At 57.3% G+C, this 17,089-nt stretch overlaps 3 protein-coding genes across 3 annotated transcripts; 2 read left to right on the top strand and 1 right to left on the bottom strand.

The window, feature by feature from the left end:
• Positions 1–391: 391 nt before the first annotated feature.
• On the bottom strand, positions 392–748 carry LOC139473340 (uncharacterized). Its single transcript, XM_071255866.1, has one exon. It carries the CDS (start codon positions 746–748, stop codon positions 392–394), a length of 357 nt encoding a protein of 118 aa, XP_071111967.1.
• Positions 749–3,799: 3,051 nt separating this feature from the next.
• Positions 3,800–6,886, top strand: LOC139473341 (nascent polypeptide-associated complex subunit alpha, muscle-specific form-like). Its single transcript, XM_071255867.1, has one exon. It carries the CDS (start codon positions 3,800–3,802, stop codon positions 6,884–6,886), a length of 3,087 nt encoding a protein of 1,028 aa, XP_071111968.1.
• Positions 6,887–7,951: 1,065 nt separating this feature from the next.
• Positions 7,952–16,921, top strand: LOC139473342 (nascent polypeptide-associated complex subunit alpha, muscle-specific form-like; the record flags this gene model as incomplete). The annotated part of the gene is made up of 2 exons (XM_071255868.1): positions 7,952–10,994; positions 11,255–16,921. Coding segments are annotated over exons 1-2 (8,710 nt in total), but the record flags the coding sequence as incomplete, so codon positions are not given.
• Between the last annotated feature and the right edge of the window lie 168 nt (positions 16,922–17,089).

The raw sequence follows: 17,089 nt of genomic DNA on the forward strand, positions 1-17,089 counted from the left end.
ACTCCATCCTCCCTCCATCTTCCCTACTTCCCTATCTACCCTCCCTACTTCCCCCTCCATCCTCCTTACTTCCCCCGTCCATCATCCCTACTTCCCCCTCCATCCTCCCTACTTCCCCCTCCCTCCTCCCTACTTCCCCCTCTATCCTCCCTACTCTCCCTCCATCCTCCCTACTTCCCCCTCTATCCTCCCCATTTCCATTCCATCCTCCGTACTTCCCCCCTCCATCATCCCTAATTCCTCCTCCATTCTCCCTACTTCCCCATCCATCTTCCCTAATTTCCCTTCCATCTTCCCTACTTCCTCATCCATCCTCCCTACATCCCCTTCTTCCTCCCAACTTCCCCCTCCATGCTCCCCCGTCTAATCTCCCTACTTCTCTCCATCGTCCCTATATCCACTCCTTCCTCCCAATTTCCCACTCCATCCTCCCCACTTCCTCCTCCATCCGCCCTACTTCCCCTCCATCCTCCTTTCTTCCCCTCCTTCCCAATCCATCCTCACTACTTCCCACTCCATCATCACTACTTCCCTTTACACCCTCCCTACTTCCCCCTCCATTCTCCCTACTTCCCCCTCCATCCTCCCTACTTCCCCCTATATCCTCCCTACTTCTTCCTCCATCCTCCCTACTCCCCTCTCTACCCACCCTACTTCCCCCTTCCTCCTCCCTACTTCCCCCTTTATCCTCCCTACTTCCCCCTCTATCCTCCCTACTTCCCCCTCCATCCTCCCTATTCCCCTCCATCCTCCCTACTTCCCCCTATATCCTCCATACTTCTTCCTCCATCCTCCCTACTCCCCTCTCTACCCTCCCTACTTCCCCCTCCCTCCTCCCTACTTCCCCCTCTATCCTCCCTACTTCCCCCTCCATCCTCCCTATTCCGCTCCATTCTCCCTACTCCCCCCCCCCCCCATCCTGCCTACTTCCCCTCCATCCTCCCTTCTTCCCCTCCTTCCTCCCTACTTCCACTCCATCCTCCCTACTTCCCCCTCCATCCTCCCTACTTCCCCTCCATCCTTCCTTCATTCCCTCCTTCCTCCCTACTTCACGTCCATCCTCCCTACTTCCCTTCCATCCTCCCTTCTTCCCCTCCTTCCTCCTTCCTTCCCCTCCATCCTCCCTACTTCCCCTCCATGCTCCCTTCTTCCTCCCTACTTCCCCCTCCATACTCCCTACTTCCCCCTCTATCCTCCCTACTTCGCCCTCCATCCTCCCTATTCCCCTCCATGCTCCCTACTCCCCCCACCAATCCTCCCTTCTTCCCCTTCATCCTCCGTTCTTCCCTCCTTCCTCCCTACTTCCACTCCATCCTCCCTACTTCCACCTCCATCCTCCCTACTTCCCCTCCATCCTTCCTTCATTCCCTCCTTCCTCCCTACTTCCCATCCATCCTCCCTACTTCCCCTCCATACTCCCTACTTCCCCTCCATGCTCCCTTCTTCCTCCCTACTTCCCCCTCCATACTCCCTACTTCCCCCTCCATCCTACCCATTTCACCTTCCATCCTCCCTACTTCCCCTTCTTCCTCCCTACTTCCCCCTCCCTTCTCCCTACTTCCCCCTTTATCCTCCCTACTTCCCCCTCCATCCTCTTTATTCCCCTCCATCCTCCCTACTCCCCCCCCCCCCCCCCATCCTCCCTACTTCCCCCTCCATCCTCCCTTCTTCACTCTCCATCCTCCTACTTCCCTCTATACCCTCCCTACTTTCCCTCCATCCTCCCTACTTCCCCCTCCATCCTCCCCATTTCCCCATCCATCCTCCGTACTTCCCCCTCCACCATCCCTAATTCCCCCTCCATCCTCCCTACTTCCCCCTCCATCTTCCCTATTTTCCCTTCCATCCTCCCTACTTCCCCATCCATCCTCCCTACATCCCCTTCTTCGTCCCAAATTCCCCCTCCATCCTCCCCCGTCTAATCTCCCTACTTCCTTCTCCATCGTCCGTATATCCATTCCTTCCTCCTAATTTCCCCCTCCATCCTCCCCACTTCCCCCTCCATCCTCCAAACTTCCCCTCCATCCTCCTTTGTTCCCCTCCTTCCCAATCCATCCTCCCTACTTCCCACTCCATTCTCACTACTTCCCTCTACACCCTCCCTACTTCCCCCTCCACCCTCCCTACTTCCCCTCCATCGTCCCTACTTCCCCCTCCACCCTCCCTTCTTCTCCCTCCATCTTCCCTACTTCCCCTCTACCCTCCCTACTTCCCACTCCATATTCCCTACTTCCCTCTCCATCTTCCATACTTCCCCTCCTTCCTCCTTCCTTCCCCTCCATCCTCCCTACTTCCCCTCCATGCTCCCTTCTTCCTCCCTACTTCCCCCTCCATACTCCCTACTTCCCCCTCTATCCTCCCTACTTCGCCCTCCATCCTCCCTATTCCCCTCCATCCTCCCTACTCCTCCCACCAATCCTCCCTTCTTCCCCTTCATCCTCCGTTCTTCCCTCCTTCCTCCCTACTTCCACTCCATCCTCCCTACTTCCACCTCCATCCTCCCTACTTCCCCTCCATCCTTCCTTCATTCCCTCCTTCCTCCCTACTTCCCATCCATCCTCCCTACTTCACCTCCATACTCCCTACTTCCCCTCCATGCTCCCTTTTTCCTCCCTACTTCCCCCTCCATACTCCCTACTTCCCCCTCCATCCTACCCATTTCACCTTCCATCCTCCCTACTTCCCCTTCTTCCTCCCTACTTCCCCCTCCCTTCTCCCTACTTCCCCCTTTATCCTCCCTACTTCCCCCTCCATCCTCTTTATTCCCCTCCATCCTCCCTACTCCCCCCCCCCCCATCCTCCCTACTTCCCCCTCCATCCTCACTTCTTCACTCTCCATCCTCCTACTTCCCTCTATACCCTCCCTACTTTCCCTCCATCCTCCTTACTTCCCCCTCCATCCTCCCATTTCCCCATCCATCCTCCGTACTTCCCCCTCCACCATCCCTAATTCCCCCTCCATCCTCCCTACTTCCCCCTCCATCTTCCCTATTTTCCCTTCCATCCTCCCTACTTCCCCATCCATCCTCCCTACATCCCCTTCTTCGTCCCAAATTCCCCCTCCATCCTCCCCCGTCTAATCTCCCTACTTCCTTCTCCATTGTCCCTATTTCCATTCCTTCCTCCTAATTTCCCCCTCCATCCTCCCCACTTCCCCCTCCATCCTCCATACTTCCCCTCCATCCTCCTTTGTTCCCCTCCTTCCCAATCCATCCTCCCTACTTCCCCACTCCATCCTCACTACTTCCCTCTACACCCTCCCTACTTCCCCCCTCCACCCTCCCTACTTCCCCTCCATCGTCCCTACTTCCCCCTCCACCCTCCCTTCTTCTCCCTCCATCTTCCCTACTTCCCTCTCTACCCTCCCTACTTCCCACTCCATATTCCCTACTTCCCTCTCCATCTTCCATACTTCCCCTCCATCCTCCTTTCTTCCCCTCCTTCCCAATCTATCCTCCCTACTTCCCCTCTTTCCTTCATTCCCTCCTTCCTCCCTACTTCCCGTCCATCCTCCCTACTTCCCTTCCATCCTCCCTTCTTCCCCCCCTTCCTCCTTTTTTCCCCTCCATCCTCCCTACTTCCCCTCCATGCTCCTTTCTTCCTCCCTACTTCCCCCTGCATACTACCTACTTCCCCCTCTATCCTCCCTACTTCCCCTTCATTCTCCCTTCTTCCCCTCCTTACTCCCTACTTCCACTCCATCCTCCCTACTTCCCCTCCATCCTCCCTACTTCCCCTCCATCCTTCCTTCATTCCCTCCTTTCTCCCTACTTCCGTCAATCCTCCCTACTTCCCCTCCATGCTCCCTTCTTCCCCTCCTTCCCTCCTTCCTTCCCCTCCATCCTCCCTTCTTCCCCTCCTTCCTCCCTACTTCCACTCCATCCTCAGTACTTCCCCCTCCACCCTCCCTACTTCCCCTCCATTCTTCCTTCATTCCTTCCTTCCTCCCTACTTCCCGTACATCCTCCCCTACTTCCCCTCCATCCTCCATTCTTCCCCTCCTTCCACCTTCCTTTCCCTGCATCCTCCCTACTTCCCCCTCCATCCTCCCTACTTCCCCTCCATCCTCCCTTCTTCCTCCCAGCTTCCCCCTTCATCCTCCCTACTTCCCCATCTATCCTCCCCATTTCACCCTCCATCCTCCGTACTTTCCCTTCTTCCTCCCATCTTCCTCTCCAACCTCCCTACTTCCCCTTCTTCCTCCCGACTTCCCCCCCCATCCTCCTTACTTCCCCTCCTTCCTCCCTATTTCCCCTCCATCCTCCCTTCTTCCCCTCCTTCCTCCGAACTTCCCCTCCATTCTCCCTACTTTCCCCCTCTATCCTCCTTACTTCCCCCTCCCACTTCCTCTCTGCCCCTCCTTCCCTCCCTACTTCCCATCCATCCTCCTTTCTTGCCCTCTTTCCTCTCTACTTCCCCTGCTTCATACCAACTTGCACCTCCATCCTCCCAACTTCCCCCTCCATCATCCCTTCTTCCTCCTCCTTACTCCCTACTTCCTTCTCCACCATTGCTACTTCCCCCTCCATCCTCTCTTCTTCCTCCTCCAACCTCCCTACTTCCCCTCCATCCTCCTTTCTTCCCCTCCTTCCCAATCCATCCTCCCCCACTTCCTCCTCCATCCTCCCTACTTCCCTCTCCACCTTCCCTACTTTCCCCTCCATCCTCCCTACTTCCCCTCCATCCTCCCAGCTTCCTCCTCCATCCTCCCTACTTCGCCCTATATCCTCCCTACTCCACTATCTACCCTCCCTACTTCCCCCTCCCCTCCTCCCTACTTCCCCCTCTATCCTCCCTACTTCCCCTCCATCCTCCCTATTCCCCTCCATCCTCCCTACACCCCCCCCCCCCATCTTCCCTACTTCCCCTCCATCCTCCCTTATTCCCCTCCGTCCTTCCTTCATTCCCTCCTTCATTCTTACTTCCTGTCCATCCTTCCTACTTCCCCTCCATCCTCCCTTCTTCCCCTCCTTCCTCCCTCCTTCCTTCCCCTGCGTCCTCCCTACTTCCCCTCCATGCTCCCTTCTTCCTCCCTACTTCCCCCTCCATACTCCCTACTTCCCCCTCTATCCTCCCTACTTCCCCTCCACCCTCCCTACATCCCCTCCATCCTTCCTTCATTCCTTCCTTCCTCCCCTACTTCCCGTACATCCTCCCTACTTCCCCTCCATCCTCCATTCTTCCCCTCCTTCCACCTTCCTTTCCCTGCATCCTCCCTACTTCCCCCTCCATCCTCCCTACTTCCCCTCCATCCTCCCTTCTTCCTCCCAGCTTCCCCCCTTCATCCTCCCTACTTCCCCATCTATCCTCCCCATTTCACCCTCCATCCTCCCTACTTTCCTTCTTCCTCCCATCTTCCTCCTCCAACCTCCCTACTTCCCCTTCTTCACTTCCCCCCCCCCCCATCCTCCTTACTTCCCCTCCTTCCTCCCTATTTCCCCTCCATCCTCCCTTTTTCCCCTCCTTCCTCCGAACTTCCCCCTCCATTCTCCCTACTTTCCCCCTCTATCCTCCTTACTTCCCCTCCCACTTCCTTTCTGCCCCTCCTTCCTCCCTACTTCCCATCCATCCTCCTTTCTTCCCCTCTTTCCTCTCTACTTCCCCTGCTTCATACCAACTTGCACCTCCATCCTCCCAACTTCCCCCTCATCATCCCTTCTTCCTCCTCCTTACTCCCTACTTCCTTCTCCACCATTGCTACTTCCCCCTCCATCCTCTCTTCTTCCTCCTCCAACCTCCCTACTTCCCCTCCATCCTCCTTTCTTCCCCTCCTTCCGAATCCATCCTCCCCCACTTCCTCCTCCATCCTCCTGACTTCCCTCTCCACCTTCCCTACTTCCCCTCCATCCTCCCTATTTCCCCTCCATCCTCCCAGCTTCCCCCTCTATCCTCCCTACTTCCCCCTATATCCTCCCTACTTCTTCCTCCATCCTCCCTACTCCCCTCTCTACCCTCCCTTCTTCCCCCTCCGTCCTCCCTACTTCCCCCTCTATCCTCCCTACTCCCCCCCCCCCCCCCACATCCTACCTACTTCCCCTCCATCCTCCCTTCTTCCCCTCCTTCCTCCCTACTTCCACTCCATCTTCCCAACTTCCCCCTCCATCCTCCCTACTTCCCCTCCATCCTTCCTTCATTCCCTCCTTCCTGCCTACTTCCCGTCCATCCTCCCTACTTCCCCTCCCTCCATCTTCTTCCACTCCTTCCTCCTTCCTTCCCCTCCATCCTCCCTACTTCCCCTCCATGCTCCCTTCGTGCTCCCTACTTCCCCCTCCATACTCCCTACTTCCCCCTCTATCCTCCCTACTTCCCCCTCCATCCTCCCTATTCCCGTCCATCCTCCCTACTCCCCCCCACCTTCCTCCCTACTTCCCCTTCATCCTCCCTTCTTCCCTCCTTCCTCCCTACTTTCACTCCATCCTCCCTACTTCCCCCACCATCCTCCCTACTTCGCCTCCATCCTTCCTTTATTCCCTCCTTCCTCCCTACTTCCCGTCCATCCTCCCTACTTCCCCTCCATCCTCCCTTCTTCCCCTCCTTCTTCCTTCCTTCCCCTCCATCCGCCCTACTTCCCCTTATTCCTCCCAACTTCCCCCTCCATACTCCTTACTTCCCCGCCATCCTCCCTTTTTCCCCTCCATCCTCCCTACTTCCCCCTCCCTCCTCCCTACTTTCCCCTCCATCCTCCCTACTTCCCCGTCCCTACTCCCTTCTTCCCCTTTTTCCTCCCTACTTCCACTCCATCCTCCCTACTTCCCCTTCCATCCTCCCTACTTCCCCTCCATCCTTCCTTCATTCCCTCCTTCCTCCCTACTTCCCGTCCATCATCCCTAATTCCCCTCCATCCTCCCTCCTTCCCCCTCCATACTCCCTACTTCCCGCTCCATAGTCCCTACTTCCCACTCCATCCTCCCCATTTCACCCTCCATCCTCCCTACTTCCCCTTCTTCCTGCCAGCTTCCTCTTCCATCCTCCCTACTTCCCCCTATATCCTCCCTACTTCTTCCTCCATCCTCCCTACTCCCCTCTCTACCCTCCCTACATCCGCCTCCCTGCTCCCTACTTCATTCTTTATCCTCCCTACTTCCCCCTCCATCCTCCCTATTCCCCTCCATCCTCCCTACTTCCCCCCCCATCCTCCGTACTTCCCCTCCATCCTCCCTACTCCCCCCCCCCCCCCCCCCCAATCCTCCCTACTTCCCCTCCATCCTCCCTACTTCCCCCTCCACCCTCCCTACTTCCCCTCCATCCTCCTGACTTCCCTCTCCACCTTCCCTACTTCCCCTCCATCCTCCCTATTTCCCCTTCATCCTCCCAGCTTCCCCCTCCATCCTCCCTACTTCCCCCTATATCCTCCCTACTTCTTCCTCCATCCTCCCTACTCCCCTCTCTACCCTCCCTTCTTCCCCCTCCGTCCTCCCTACTTCCCCCTCTATCCTCCCTACTCACCCCCCCCCCCCCCCCATCCTACATACTTCCCCTCCATCCTCCCTTCTTCCCCTCCTTCCTCCCTACTTCCACTCCATCTTCCCTACTTCCCCCTCCATCCTCCCTACTTCCCCTCCATCCTTCCTTCATCCCTCCTTCCTCCCTACTTCCCGTCCATCCTCCCTACTTCCCCTCCCTCCATCTTCTTCCCCTCCTTCCTCCTTCCTTCCCCTCCATCCTCCCTACTTCCCCTCCATGCTCCCTTCGTCTCCCTACTTCCCCCTCCATACTCCCTACTTCCCCCTCTATCCTCCCTACTTCCCCTCCATCCTCCCTTCTTCCCCTCCTTCCTCCCTACTTCCACTCCATCTTCCCTACTTCCCCCTCCATCCTCCCTACTTCCCCTCCATCCTTCCTTCATCCCTCCTTCCTCCCTACTTCCCGTCCATCCTCCCTACTTCCCCTCCCTCCATCTTCTTCCCCTCCTTCCTCCTTCCTTCCCCTCCATCCTCCCTACTTCCCCTCCATGCTCCCTTCGTCTCCCTACTTCCCCCTCCATACTCCCTACTTCCCCCTCTATCCTCCCTACTTCCCCCTCCATCCTCCCTATTCCCGTCCATCCTCCCTACTCCCCCCCACCATCCTCCCTACTTCCCCTTCATCCTCCCTTCTTCCCTCCTTCCTCCCTACTTCCACTCCATCCTCCCTACGTCCCCCACCATCCTCCCTACTTCCCCTCCATCCTTCCTTTATTCCCTCCTTCCTCCCTACTTCCCGTCCATCCTCCCTACTTCCCCTCCATCCTCCCTTCTTCCCCTCCTTCCTCCTTCCTTCCCCTCCAACCTCCCTACTTCCCCTTATTCCTCCCAACTTCCCCCTCCATACTCCTTACTTCCCCTCCATCCTCCCTTTTTCCCCTCCTTCCTCCCTACTTCCCCCTCCCTCCACCCTACTTTCCCCTCCATCCTCCCTACTTCTCCGTCCCTACTCCCTTCTTCCCCTTTTTCCTCCCTACTTCCCCTCCATCCTTCCTTTATTCCCTCCTTCCTCCCTACTTCCCGTCCATCCTCCCTACTTCCCCTCCATCCTCCCTTCTTCCCCTCCTTCCTCCTTCCTTCCCCCCCTTCCTCCCTACTTCCCCTCCCTCCTCCCTACTTTCCCCTCCATCCTCCCTACTTCCCCGTCCCTACTCCCTTCTTCCCCTTTTTCCTCCCTACTTCCACTCCATCCTCCCTACTTCCCCCTCCATCCTCCCTACTCCCCCTCCATCCTCCCTTCTTCCCCTTCTTCCTCCCTACTTCCCCTCTATCCTCCCTTCTTCGCCCTCCATCCTCCCTACTTCCCCTCCATCCTTCCTTCATTCCCTCCTTCCTCCCTACTTCCCGTCCATCCTCCCTACTTCCCCCTCCATCCTCCTTACTTCCCCTCCATCTTCCTTTCTGCCCCTCCTTCCTCCCTGCTTCCCATCCATCCTCCCTTCTTCCCCTCCTTCCTCCTTACTTCCCCTGCTTCGTCCCAACTTGTACCTCCATCCTCCCAACTTCCCCCTCCATCCTCTCTTCTTCCTCCTCCTTACTCCCTATTTCCCTCTCCACCCTTACTACTTCCCCCTCCATCCTCCCTTCTTCCTCCCTACTTCCCCCCTCCATCCTCCCCACTTCCCCTTCCATCCTCCCCATTTCAAAAATCTCCATCTTCCCTACTTCCCCTCCAACCTCCCTACTTCCCCTCCATCCTCCCTTCTTTCCCTCTTTCCTCCCTACTTCCCCTCCATCCTCCCTACTTCCCCTCCATCCTCCCTACTTCCCCCTCCATCCTCCCTACTTTCCTCTCCATCCTCCCTACTTCCTCCTCCATCCTCCCTACTTCCCCTCCGTGGTGCCAACTTCCTCCTCCATCCTCCCTACTTCACCTCCATCCTCCCTTTTTCCCCTCCTTCCTCCCTACTTCCCCCTCCCTCCTCCCTACTTTCCCCTCCATCCTCCCTACTTCCCCCGTCCCTACTCCCTTCTTCCCCCTTTTTCCTCTATACTTCCCCTCCATCCTCCTACTTCCCCTCCATCCTTCCTTCATTTCCTCCTCCATCTTTCCTTGTTCCTCCCTACTTCCCCTCCATCCTCCCTACTTCCCCCTCCATCCTCCCTACTTCCCCCTCCATCCTCCCTTCTTCCTCCCTACTTCCCCCTCCATACTCCCTACTTCCCCCTACATCCTCCCCATTTCATCCTCCATCCTCCTTCCTTCCCCTCCAACCTCCCTTCTTCCCCTCCTTCCTCCTTCCTTCCCCTCCATCCTCCCTACTTCCCCTTATTCCTCCCAACTTCCCCCTCCATACTCCTTACTTCCCCTCCATCCTCCCTTTTTCCTCTCCTTCCTCCCTACTTCCCCTTCCCTCCTCCCTACTTTCCCCTCCATCCTCCCTACTTCCCCGTCCCTACTCCCTTCTTCCCCTTTTTCCTCCCTACTTCCACTCCATCCTCCCTACTTCCCCCTCCATCCTCCCTACTTCCCCCTCCATCATCCCTTCTTCCTCCTCCTTACTCCCTACTTCCTTCTCCACCATTGCTACTTCCCCCTCCATCCTCTCTTCTTCCTGCTCCAACCTCCCTACTTCCCCTCCATCCTCCTTTCTTCCCCTCCTTCCGAATCCATCCTCCCCCACTTCCTCCTCCATCCTCCTGACTTCCCTCTCCACCTTCCCTACTTCCCCTCCATCCTCCCTATTTCCCCTCCATCCTCCCAGCTTCCCCCTCTATCCTCCCTACTTCCCCCTATATCCTCCCTACTTCTTCCTCCATCCTCCCTACTCCCCCTCTCTACCCTCCCTTCTTCCCCCTCCATCCTCCCTACTTCCCCCTCTATCCTCCCTACTCCCCCCCCCCCCCCCCACCCACATCCTACCTACTTCCCCTCCATCCTCCCTTCTTCCCCTCCTTCCTCCCTACTTCCACTCCATCTTCCCAACTTCCCCCTCCATCCTCCCTACTTCCCCTCCATCCTTCCTTCATTCCCTCCTTCCTGCCTACTTCCCGTCCATCCTCCCTACTTCCCCTCCCTCCATCTTCTTCCACTCCTTCCTCCTTCCTTCCCCTCCATCCTCCCTACTTCCCCTCCATGCTCCCTTCGTGCTCCCTACTTCCCCCTCCATACTCCCTACTTCCCCCTCTATCCTCCCTACTTCCCCCTCCATCCTCCCTATTCCCGTCCATCCTCCCTACTCCCCCCCACCTTCCTCCCTACTTCCCCTTCATCCTCCCTTCTTCCCTCCTTCCTCCCTACTTTCACTCCATCCTCCCTACTTCCCCCACCATCCTCCCTACTTCGCCTCCATCCTTCCTTTGTTCCCTCCTTCCTCCCTACTTCCCGTCCATCCTCCCTACTTCCCCTCCATCCTCCCTTCTTCCCCTCCTTCTTCCTTCCTTCCCCTCCATCCTCCCTACTTCCCCTTATTCCTCCCAACTTCCCCCTCCATACTCCTTACTTCCCCTCCATCCTCCCTTTTTCCCCTCCATCCTCCCTACTTCCCCCTCCCTCCTCCCTACTTTCCCCTCCATCCTCCCTACTTCCCCGTCCCCTACTCCCTTCTTCCCCTTTTTCCTCCCTACTTCCACTCCATCCTCCCTACTTCCCCTTCCATCCTCCCTACTTCCCCTCCATCCTTCCTTCATTCCCTCCTTCCTCCCTACTTCCCGTCCATCATCCCTAATTCCCCTCCATCCTCCCTCCTTCCCCCTCCATACTCCCTACTTCCCGCTCCATAGTCCCTACTTCCCACTCCATCCTCCCCATTTCACCCTCCATCCTCCCTACTTCCCCTTCTTCCTGCCAGCTTCCTCTTCCATCCTCCCTACTTCCCCCTATATCCTCCCTACTTCTTCCTCCATCCTCCCTACTCCCCTCTCTACCCTCCCTACATCCGCCTCCCTGCTCCCTACTTCATTCTTTATCCTCCCTACTTCCCCCTCCATCCTCCCTATTCCCCTCCATCCTCCCTACTTCCCCCCCCATCCTCCGTACTTCCCCTCCATCCTCCCTACTCCCCCCCCCCCCCCCCAATCCTCCCTACTTCCCCTCCATCCTCCCTACTTCCCCCTCCACCCTCCCTACTTCCCCTCCATCCTCCTGACTTCCCTCTCCACCTTCCCTACTTCCCCTCCATCCTCCCTATTTCCCCTTCATCCTCCCAGCTTCCCCCTCCATCCTCCCTACTTCCCCCTATATCCTCCCTACTTCTTCCTCCATCCTCCCTACTCCCCCTCTCTACCCTCCCTTCTTCCCCCTCCGTCCTCCCTACTTCCCCCTCTATCCTCCCTACTCACCCCCCCCCCCCCATCCTACATACTTCCCCTCCATCCTCCCTTCTTCCCCTCCTTCCTCCCTACTTCCACTCCATCTTCCCTACTTCCCCCTCCATCCTCCCTACTTCCCCTCCATCTTTCCTTCATCCCTCCTTCCTCCCTACTTCCCGTCCATCCTCCCTACTTCCCCTCCCTCCATCTTCTTCCCCTCCTTCCTCCTTCCTTCCCCTCCATCCTCCCTACTTCCCCTCCATGCTCCCTTCGTCTCCCTACTTCCCCCTCCATACTCCCTACTTCCCCCTCTATCCTCCCTACTTCCCCCTCCATCCACCCTATTCCCGTCCATCCTCCCTACTCCCCCCCACCATCCTCCCTACTTCCCCTTCATCCTCCCTTCTTCCCTCCTTCCTCCCTACTTCCACTCCATCCTCCCTACGTCCCCCACCATCCTCCCTACTTCCCCTCCATCCTTCCTTTATTCCCTCCTTCCTCCCTACTTCCCGTCCATCCTCCCTACTTCCCCTCCATCCTCCCTTCTTCCCCTCCTTCCTCTTTCCTTCCCCTCCAACCTCCCTACTTCCCCTTATTCCTCCCAACTTCCCCCTCCATACTCCTTACTTCCCCTCCATCCTCCCTTTTTCCCCTCCTTCCTCCCTACTTCCCCCTCCCTCCACCCTACTTTCCCCTCCATCCTCCCTACTTCTCCGTCCCTACTCCCTTCTTCCCCTTTTTCCTCCCTACTTCCCCTCCATCCTTCCTTTATTCCCTCCTTCCTCCCTACTTCCCGTCCATCCTCCCTACTTCCCCTCCATCCTCCATTCTTCCCCTCCTTCCTCCTTCCTTCCCCTCCTTCCTCCCTACTTCCCCTCCCTCCTCCCTACTTTCCCCTCCATCCTCCCTACTTCCCCGTCCCTACTCCCTTCTTCCCCTTTTTTCCTCCCTACTTCCACTCCATCCTCCCTACTTCCCCCTCCATCCTCCCTACTTCCCCTCCATCCTCCCTTCTTCCCCTTCTTCCTCCCTACTTCCCCTCTATCCTCCCTTCTTCGCCCTCCATCCTCCCTACTTCCCCTCCATCCTTCCTTCATTCCCTCCTTCCTCCCTACTTCCCGTCCATCCTCCCTACTTCCCCCTCCATCCTCCTTACTTCCCCTCCATCTTCCTTTCTGCCCCTCCTTCCTCCCTGCTTCCCATCCATCCTCCCTTCTTCCCCTCCTTCCTCCTTACTTCCCTGCTTCGTCCCAACTTGTACCTCCATCCTCCCAACTTCCCCCTCCATCCTCTCTTCTTCCTCCCTACTTCCCCCTCCATCCTCCCCACTTCCCCTTCCATCGTCCCCATTTCAAAAATCTCCATCTTCCCTACTTCCCCTCCAACCTCCCTACTTCCCCTCCATCCTCCCTTCTTTCCCTCTTTCCTCCCTACTTCCCCTCCATCCTCCCTACTTCCCCTTCATCCTCCCTACTTCCCCCCTCCATCCTCCCTACTTTCCTCTCCATCCTCCCTACTTCCTCCTCCATCCTCCCTACTTCCCCTCCGTGGTGCCAACTTCCTCCTCCATCCTCCCTACTTCACCTCCATCCTCCCTTTTTCCCCTCCTTCCTCCTACTTCCCCCTCCCTCCTCCCTACTTTCCCCTCCATCCTCCCTACTTCCCCGTCCCTACTCCCTTCTTCCCCTTTTTCCTCTATACTTCCCCTCCATCCTCCCTACTTCCCCTCCATCCTTCCTTCATTTCCTCCTCCATCTTTCCTTGTTCCTCCCTACTTCCCCTCCATCCTCCCTACTTCCCCCTCCATCCTCCCTACTTCCCCCTCCATCCTCCCTTCTTCCTCCCTACTTCCCCCTCCATACTCCCTACTTCCCCCTACATCCTCCCCATTTCATCCTCCATCCTCCTTCCTTCCCCTCCAACCTCCCTTCTTCCCCTCCCTTCCTCCTTCCTTCCCCTCCATCCTCCCTACTTCCCCTTATTCCTCCCAACTTCCCCCTCCATACTCCTTACTTCCCCTCCATCCTCCCTTTTTCCTCTCCTTCCTCCCTACTTCCCCTTCCCTCCTCCCTACTTTCCCCTCCATCCTCCCTACTTCCCCGTCCCTACTCCCTTCTTCCCCTTTTTTCCTCCCTACTTCCACTCCATCCTCCCTACTTCCCCCTCCATCCTCCCTACTTCCCCTCCATCCTCCCTTCTTCCCCTTCTTCCTCCCTACTTCCCCTCTATCCTCCCTTCTTCGCCCTCCATCCTCCCTACTTCCCCTCCATCCTTCCTTCATTCCCTCCTTCCTCCCTACTTCCCGTCCATCCTCCCTACTTCCCCCTCCATCCTCCTTACTTCCCCTCCATCTTCCTTTCTGCCCCTCCTTCCTCCCTGCTTCCCATCCATCCTCCCTTCTTCCCCTCCTTCCTCCCTACTTCCCCTGCTTCGTCCCAACTTGTACCTCCATCCTCCCAACTTCCCCCTCCATCCTCTCTTCTTCCTCCTCCTTACTCCCTACTTCCCTCTCCACCCTTACTACTACCCCCTCCATCCTCCCTTCTTCCTCCCTACTTCCCCCTCCATCCTCCCCACTTCCCCTTCTATCCTCCCCATTTCAAAATCTCCATCTTCCCTACTTCCCCTCCAACCTCCCTACTTCCCCTCCTCCTTCCAACCTCCCTACTCCCCTCTCTACCCTCCCTTCTTCCCCCTCCGTCCTCCCTACTTCCCCCTCTATCCTCCCTACTCACCCCCCCCCCCCCCATCCTACATACTTCCCCTCCATCCTCCCTTCTTCCCCTCCTTCCTCCCTACTTCCACTCCATCTTCCCTACTTCCCCCTCCATCCTCCCTACTTCCCCTCCATCTTTCCTTCATCCCTCCTTCCTCCCTACTTCCCGTCCATCCTCCCTACTTCCCCTCCCTCCATCTTCTTCCCCTCCTTCCTCCTTCCTTCCCCTCCATCCTCCCTACTTCCCCTCCATGCTCCCTTCGTCTCCCTACTTCCCCCTCCATACTCCCTACTTCCCCCTCTATCCTCCCTACTTCCCCCTCCATCCACCCTATTCCCGTCCATCCTCCCTACTCCCCCCCCACCATCCTCCCTACTTCCCCTTCATCCTCCCTTCTTCCCTCCTTCCTCCCTACTTCCACTCCATCCTCCCTACGTCCCCCACCATCCTCCCTACTTCCCCTCCATCCTTCCTTTATTCCCTCCTTCCTCCCTACTTCCCGTCCATCCTCCTACTTCCCCTCCATCCTCCCTTCTTCCCCTCCTTCCTCTTTCCTTCCCCTCCAACCTCCCTACTTCCCCTTATTCCTCCCAACTTCCCCCTCCATACTCCTTACTTCCCCTCCATCCTCCCTTTTTCCCCTCCTTCCTCCCTACTTCCCCCTCCCTCCACCCTACTTTCCCCTCCATCCTCCCTACTTCTCCGTCCCTACTCCCTTCTTCCCCTTTTTCCTCCCTACTTCCCCTCCATCCTTCCTTTATTCCCTCCTTCCTCCCTACTTCCCGTCCATCCTCCCTACTTCCCCTCCATCCTCCATTCTTCCCCTCCTTCCTCCTTCCTTCCCCTCCTTCCTCCCTACTTCCCCTCCCTCCTCCCTACTTTCCCCTCCATCCTCCCTACTTCCCCGTCCCTACTCCCTTCTTCCCCTTTTTCCTCCCTACTTCCACTCCATCCTCCCTACTTCCCCCTCCATCCTCCCTACTTCCCCTCCATCCTCCCTTCTTCCCCTTCTTCCTCCCTACTTCCCCTCTATCCTCCCTTCTTCGCCCTCCATCCTCCCTACTTCCCCTCCATCCTTCCTTCATTCCCTCCTTCCTCCCTACTTCCCGTCCATCCTCCCTACTTCCCCCTCCATCCTCCTTACTTCCCCTCCATCTTCCTTTCTGCCCCTCCTTCCTCCCTGCTTCCCATCCATCCTCCCTTCTTCCCCTCCTTCCTCCTTACTTCCCTGCTTCGTCCCAACTTGTACCTCCATCCTCCCAACTTCCCCCTCCATCCTCTCTTCTTCCTCCTCCTTACTCCCTATTTCCCTCTCCACCCTTACTACTTCCCCCTCCATCCTCCCTTCTTCCTCCCTACTTCCCCCTCCATCCTCCCCACTTCCCCTTCCATCCTCCCCATTTCAAAAATCTCCATCTTCCCTACTTCCCCTCCAACCTCCCTACTTCCCCTCCATCCTCCCTTCTTTCCCTCTTTCCTCCCTACTTCCCCTCCATCCTCCCTACTTCCCCTTCATCCTCCCTACTTCCCCCTCCATCCTCCCTACTTTCCTCTCCATCCTCCCTACTTCCTCCTCCATCCTCCCTACTTCCCCTCCGTGGTGCCAACTTCCTCCTCCATCCTCCCTACTTCACCTCCATCCTCCCTTTTTCCCCTCCTTCCTCCCTACTTCCCCCTCCCTCCTCCCTACTTTCCCCTCCATCCTCCCTACTTCCCCGTCCCTACTCCCTTCTTCCCCTTTTTCCTCTATACTTCCCCTCCATCCTCCCTACTTCCCCTCCATCCTTCCTTCATTTCCTCCTCCATCTTTCCTTGTTCCTCCCTACTTCCCCTCCATCCTCCCTACTTCCCCCTCCATCCTCCCTACTTCCCCCTCCATCCTCCCTTCTTCCTCCCTACTTCCCCCTCCATACTCCCTACTTCCCCCTACATCCTCCCCATTTCATCCTCCATCCTCCTTCCTTCCCCTCCAACCTCCCTTCTTCCCCTCCTTCCTCCTTCCTTCCCCTCCATCCTCCCTACTTCCCCTTATTCCTCCCAACTTCCCCCTCCATACTCCTTACTTCCCCTCCATCCTCCCTTTTTCCTCTCCTTCCTCCCTACTTCCCCTTCCCTCCTCCCTACTTTCCCCTCCATCCTCCCTACTTCCCCGTCCCTACTCCCTTCTTCCCCTTTTTCCTCCCTACTTCCACTCCATCCTCCCTACTTCCCCCTCCATCCTCCCTACTTCCCCTCCATCCTCCCTTCTTCCCCTTCTTCCTCCCTACTTCCCCTCTATCCTCCCTTCTTCGCCCTCCATCCTCCCTACTTCCCCTCCATCCTTCCTTCATTCCCTCCTTCCTCCCTACTTCCCGTCCATCCTCCCTACTTCCCCCTCCATCCTCCTTACTTCCCCTCCATCTTCCTTTCTGCCCCTCCTTCCTCCCTGCTTCCCATCCATCCTCCTTCTTCCCCTCCTTCCTCCCTACTTCCCCTGCTTCGTCCCAACTTGTACCTCCATCCTCCCAACTTCCCCCTCCATCCTCTCTTCTTCCTCCTCCTTACTCCCTACTTCCCTCTCCACCCTTACTACTACCCCCCTCCATCCTCCCTTCTTCCTCCCTACTTCCCCCTCCATCCTCCCCACTTCCCCTTCTATCCTCCCCATTTCAAAATCTC

This window comes from Haliotis cracherodii, unplaced genomic scaffold (assembly GCF_022045235.1).
Source record: "Haliotis cracherodii isolate W230 unplaced genomic scaffold, xgHalCrac1.p SCAF_28, whole genome shotgun sequence".
Taxonomy (NCBI): domain Eukaryota; kingdom Metazoa; phylum Mollusca; class Gastropoda; order Lepetellida; family Haliotidae; genus Haliotis; species Haliotis cracherodii.

Bases quoted from the DNA above. Each gene is read 5' to 3' on its own strand.
- LOC139473340 (XM_071255866.1), bottom strand. From the start codon at position 748: ATGGAGGGGAATAGGGAGGATGGAGGGGGAAGTAGGGAGGATAGAGGG.
- LOC139473341 (XM_071255867.1), top strand. From the start codon at position 3,800: ATGCTCCCTTCTTCCCCTCCTTCCCTCCTTCCTTCCCCTCCATCCTCC.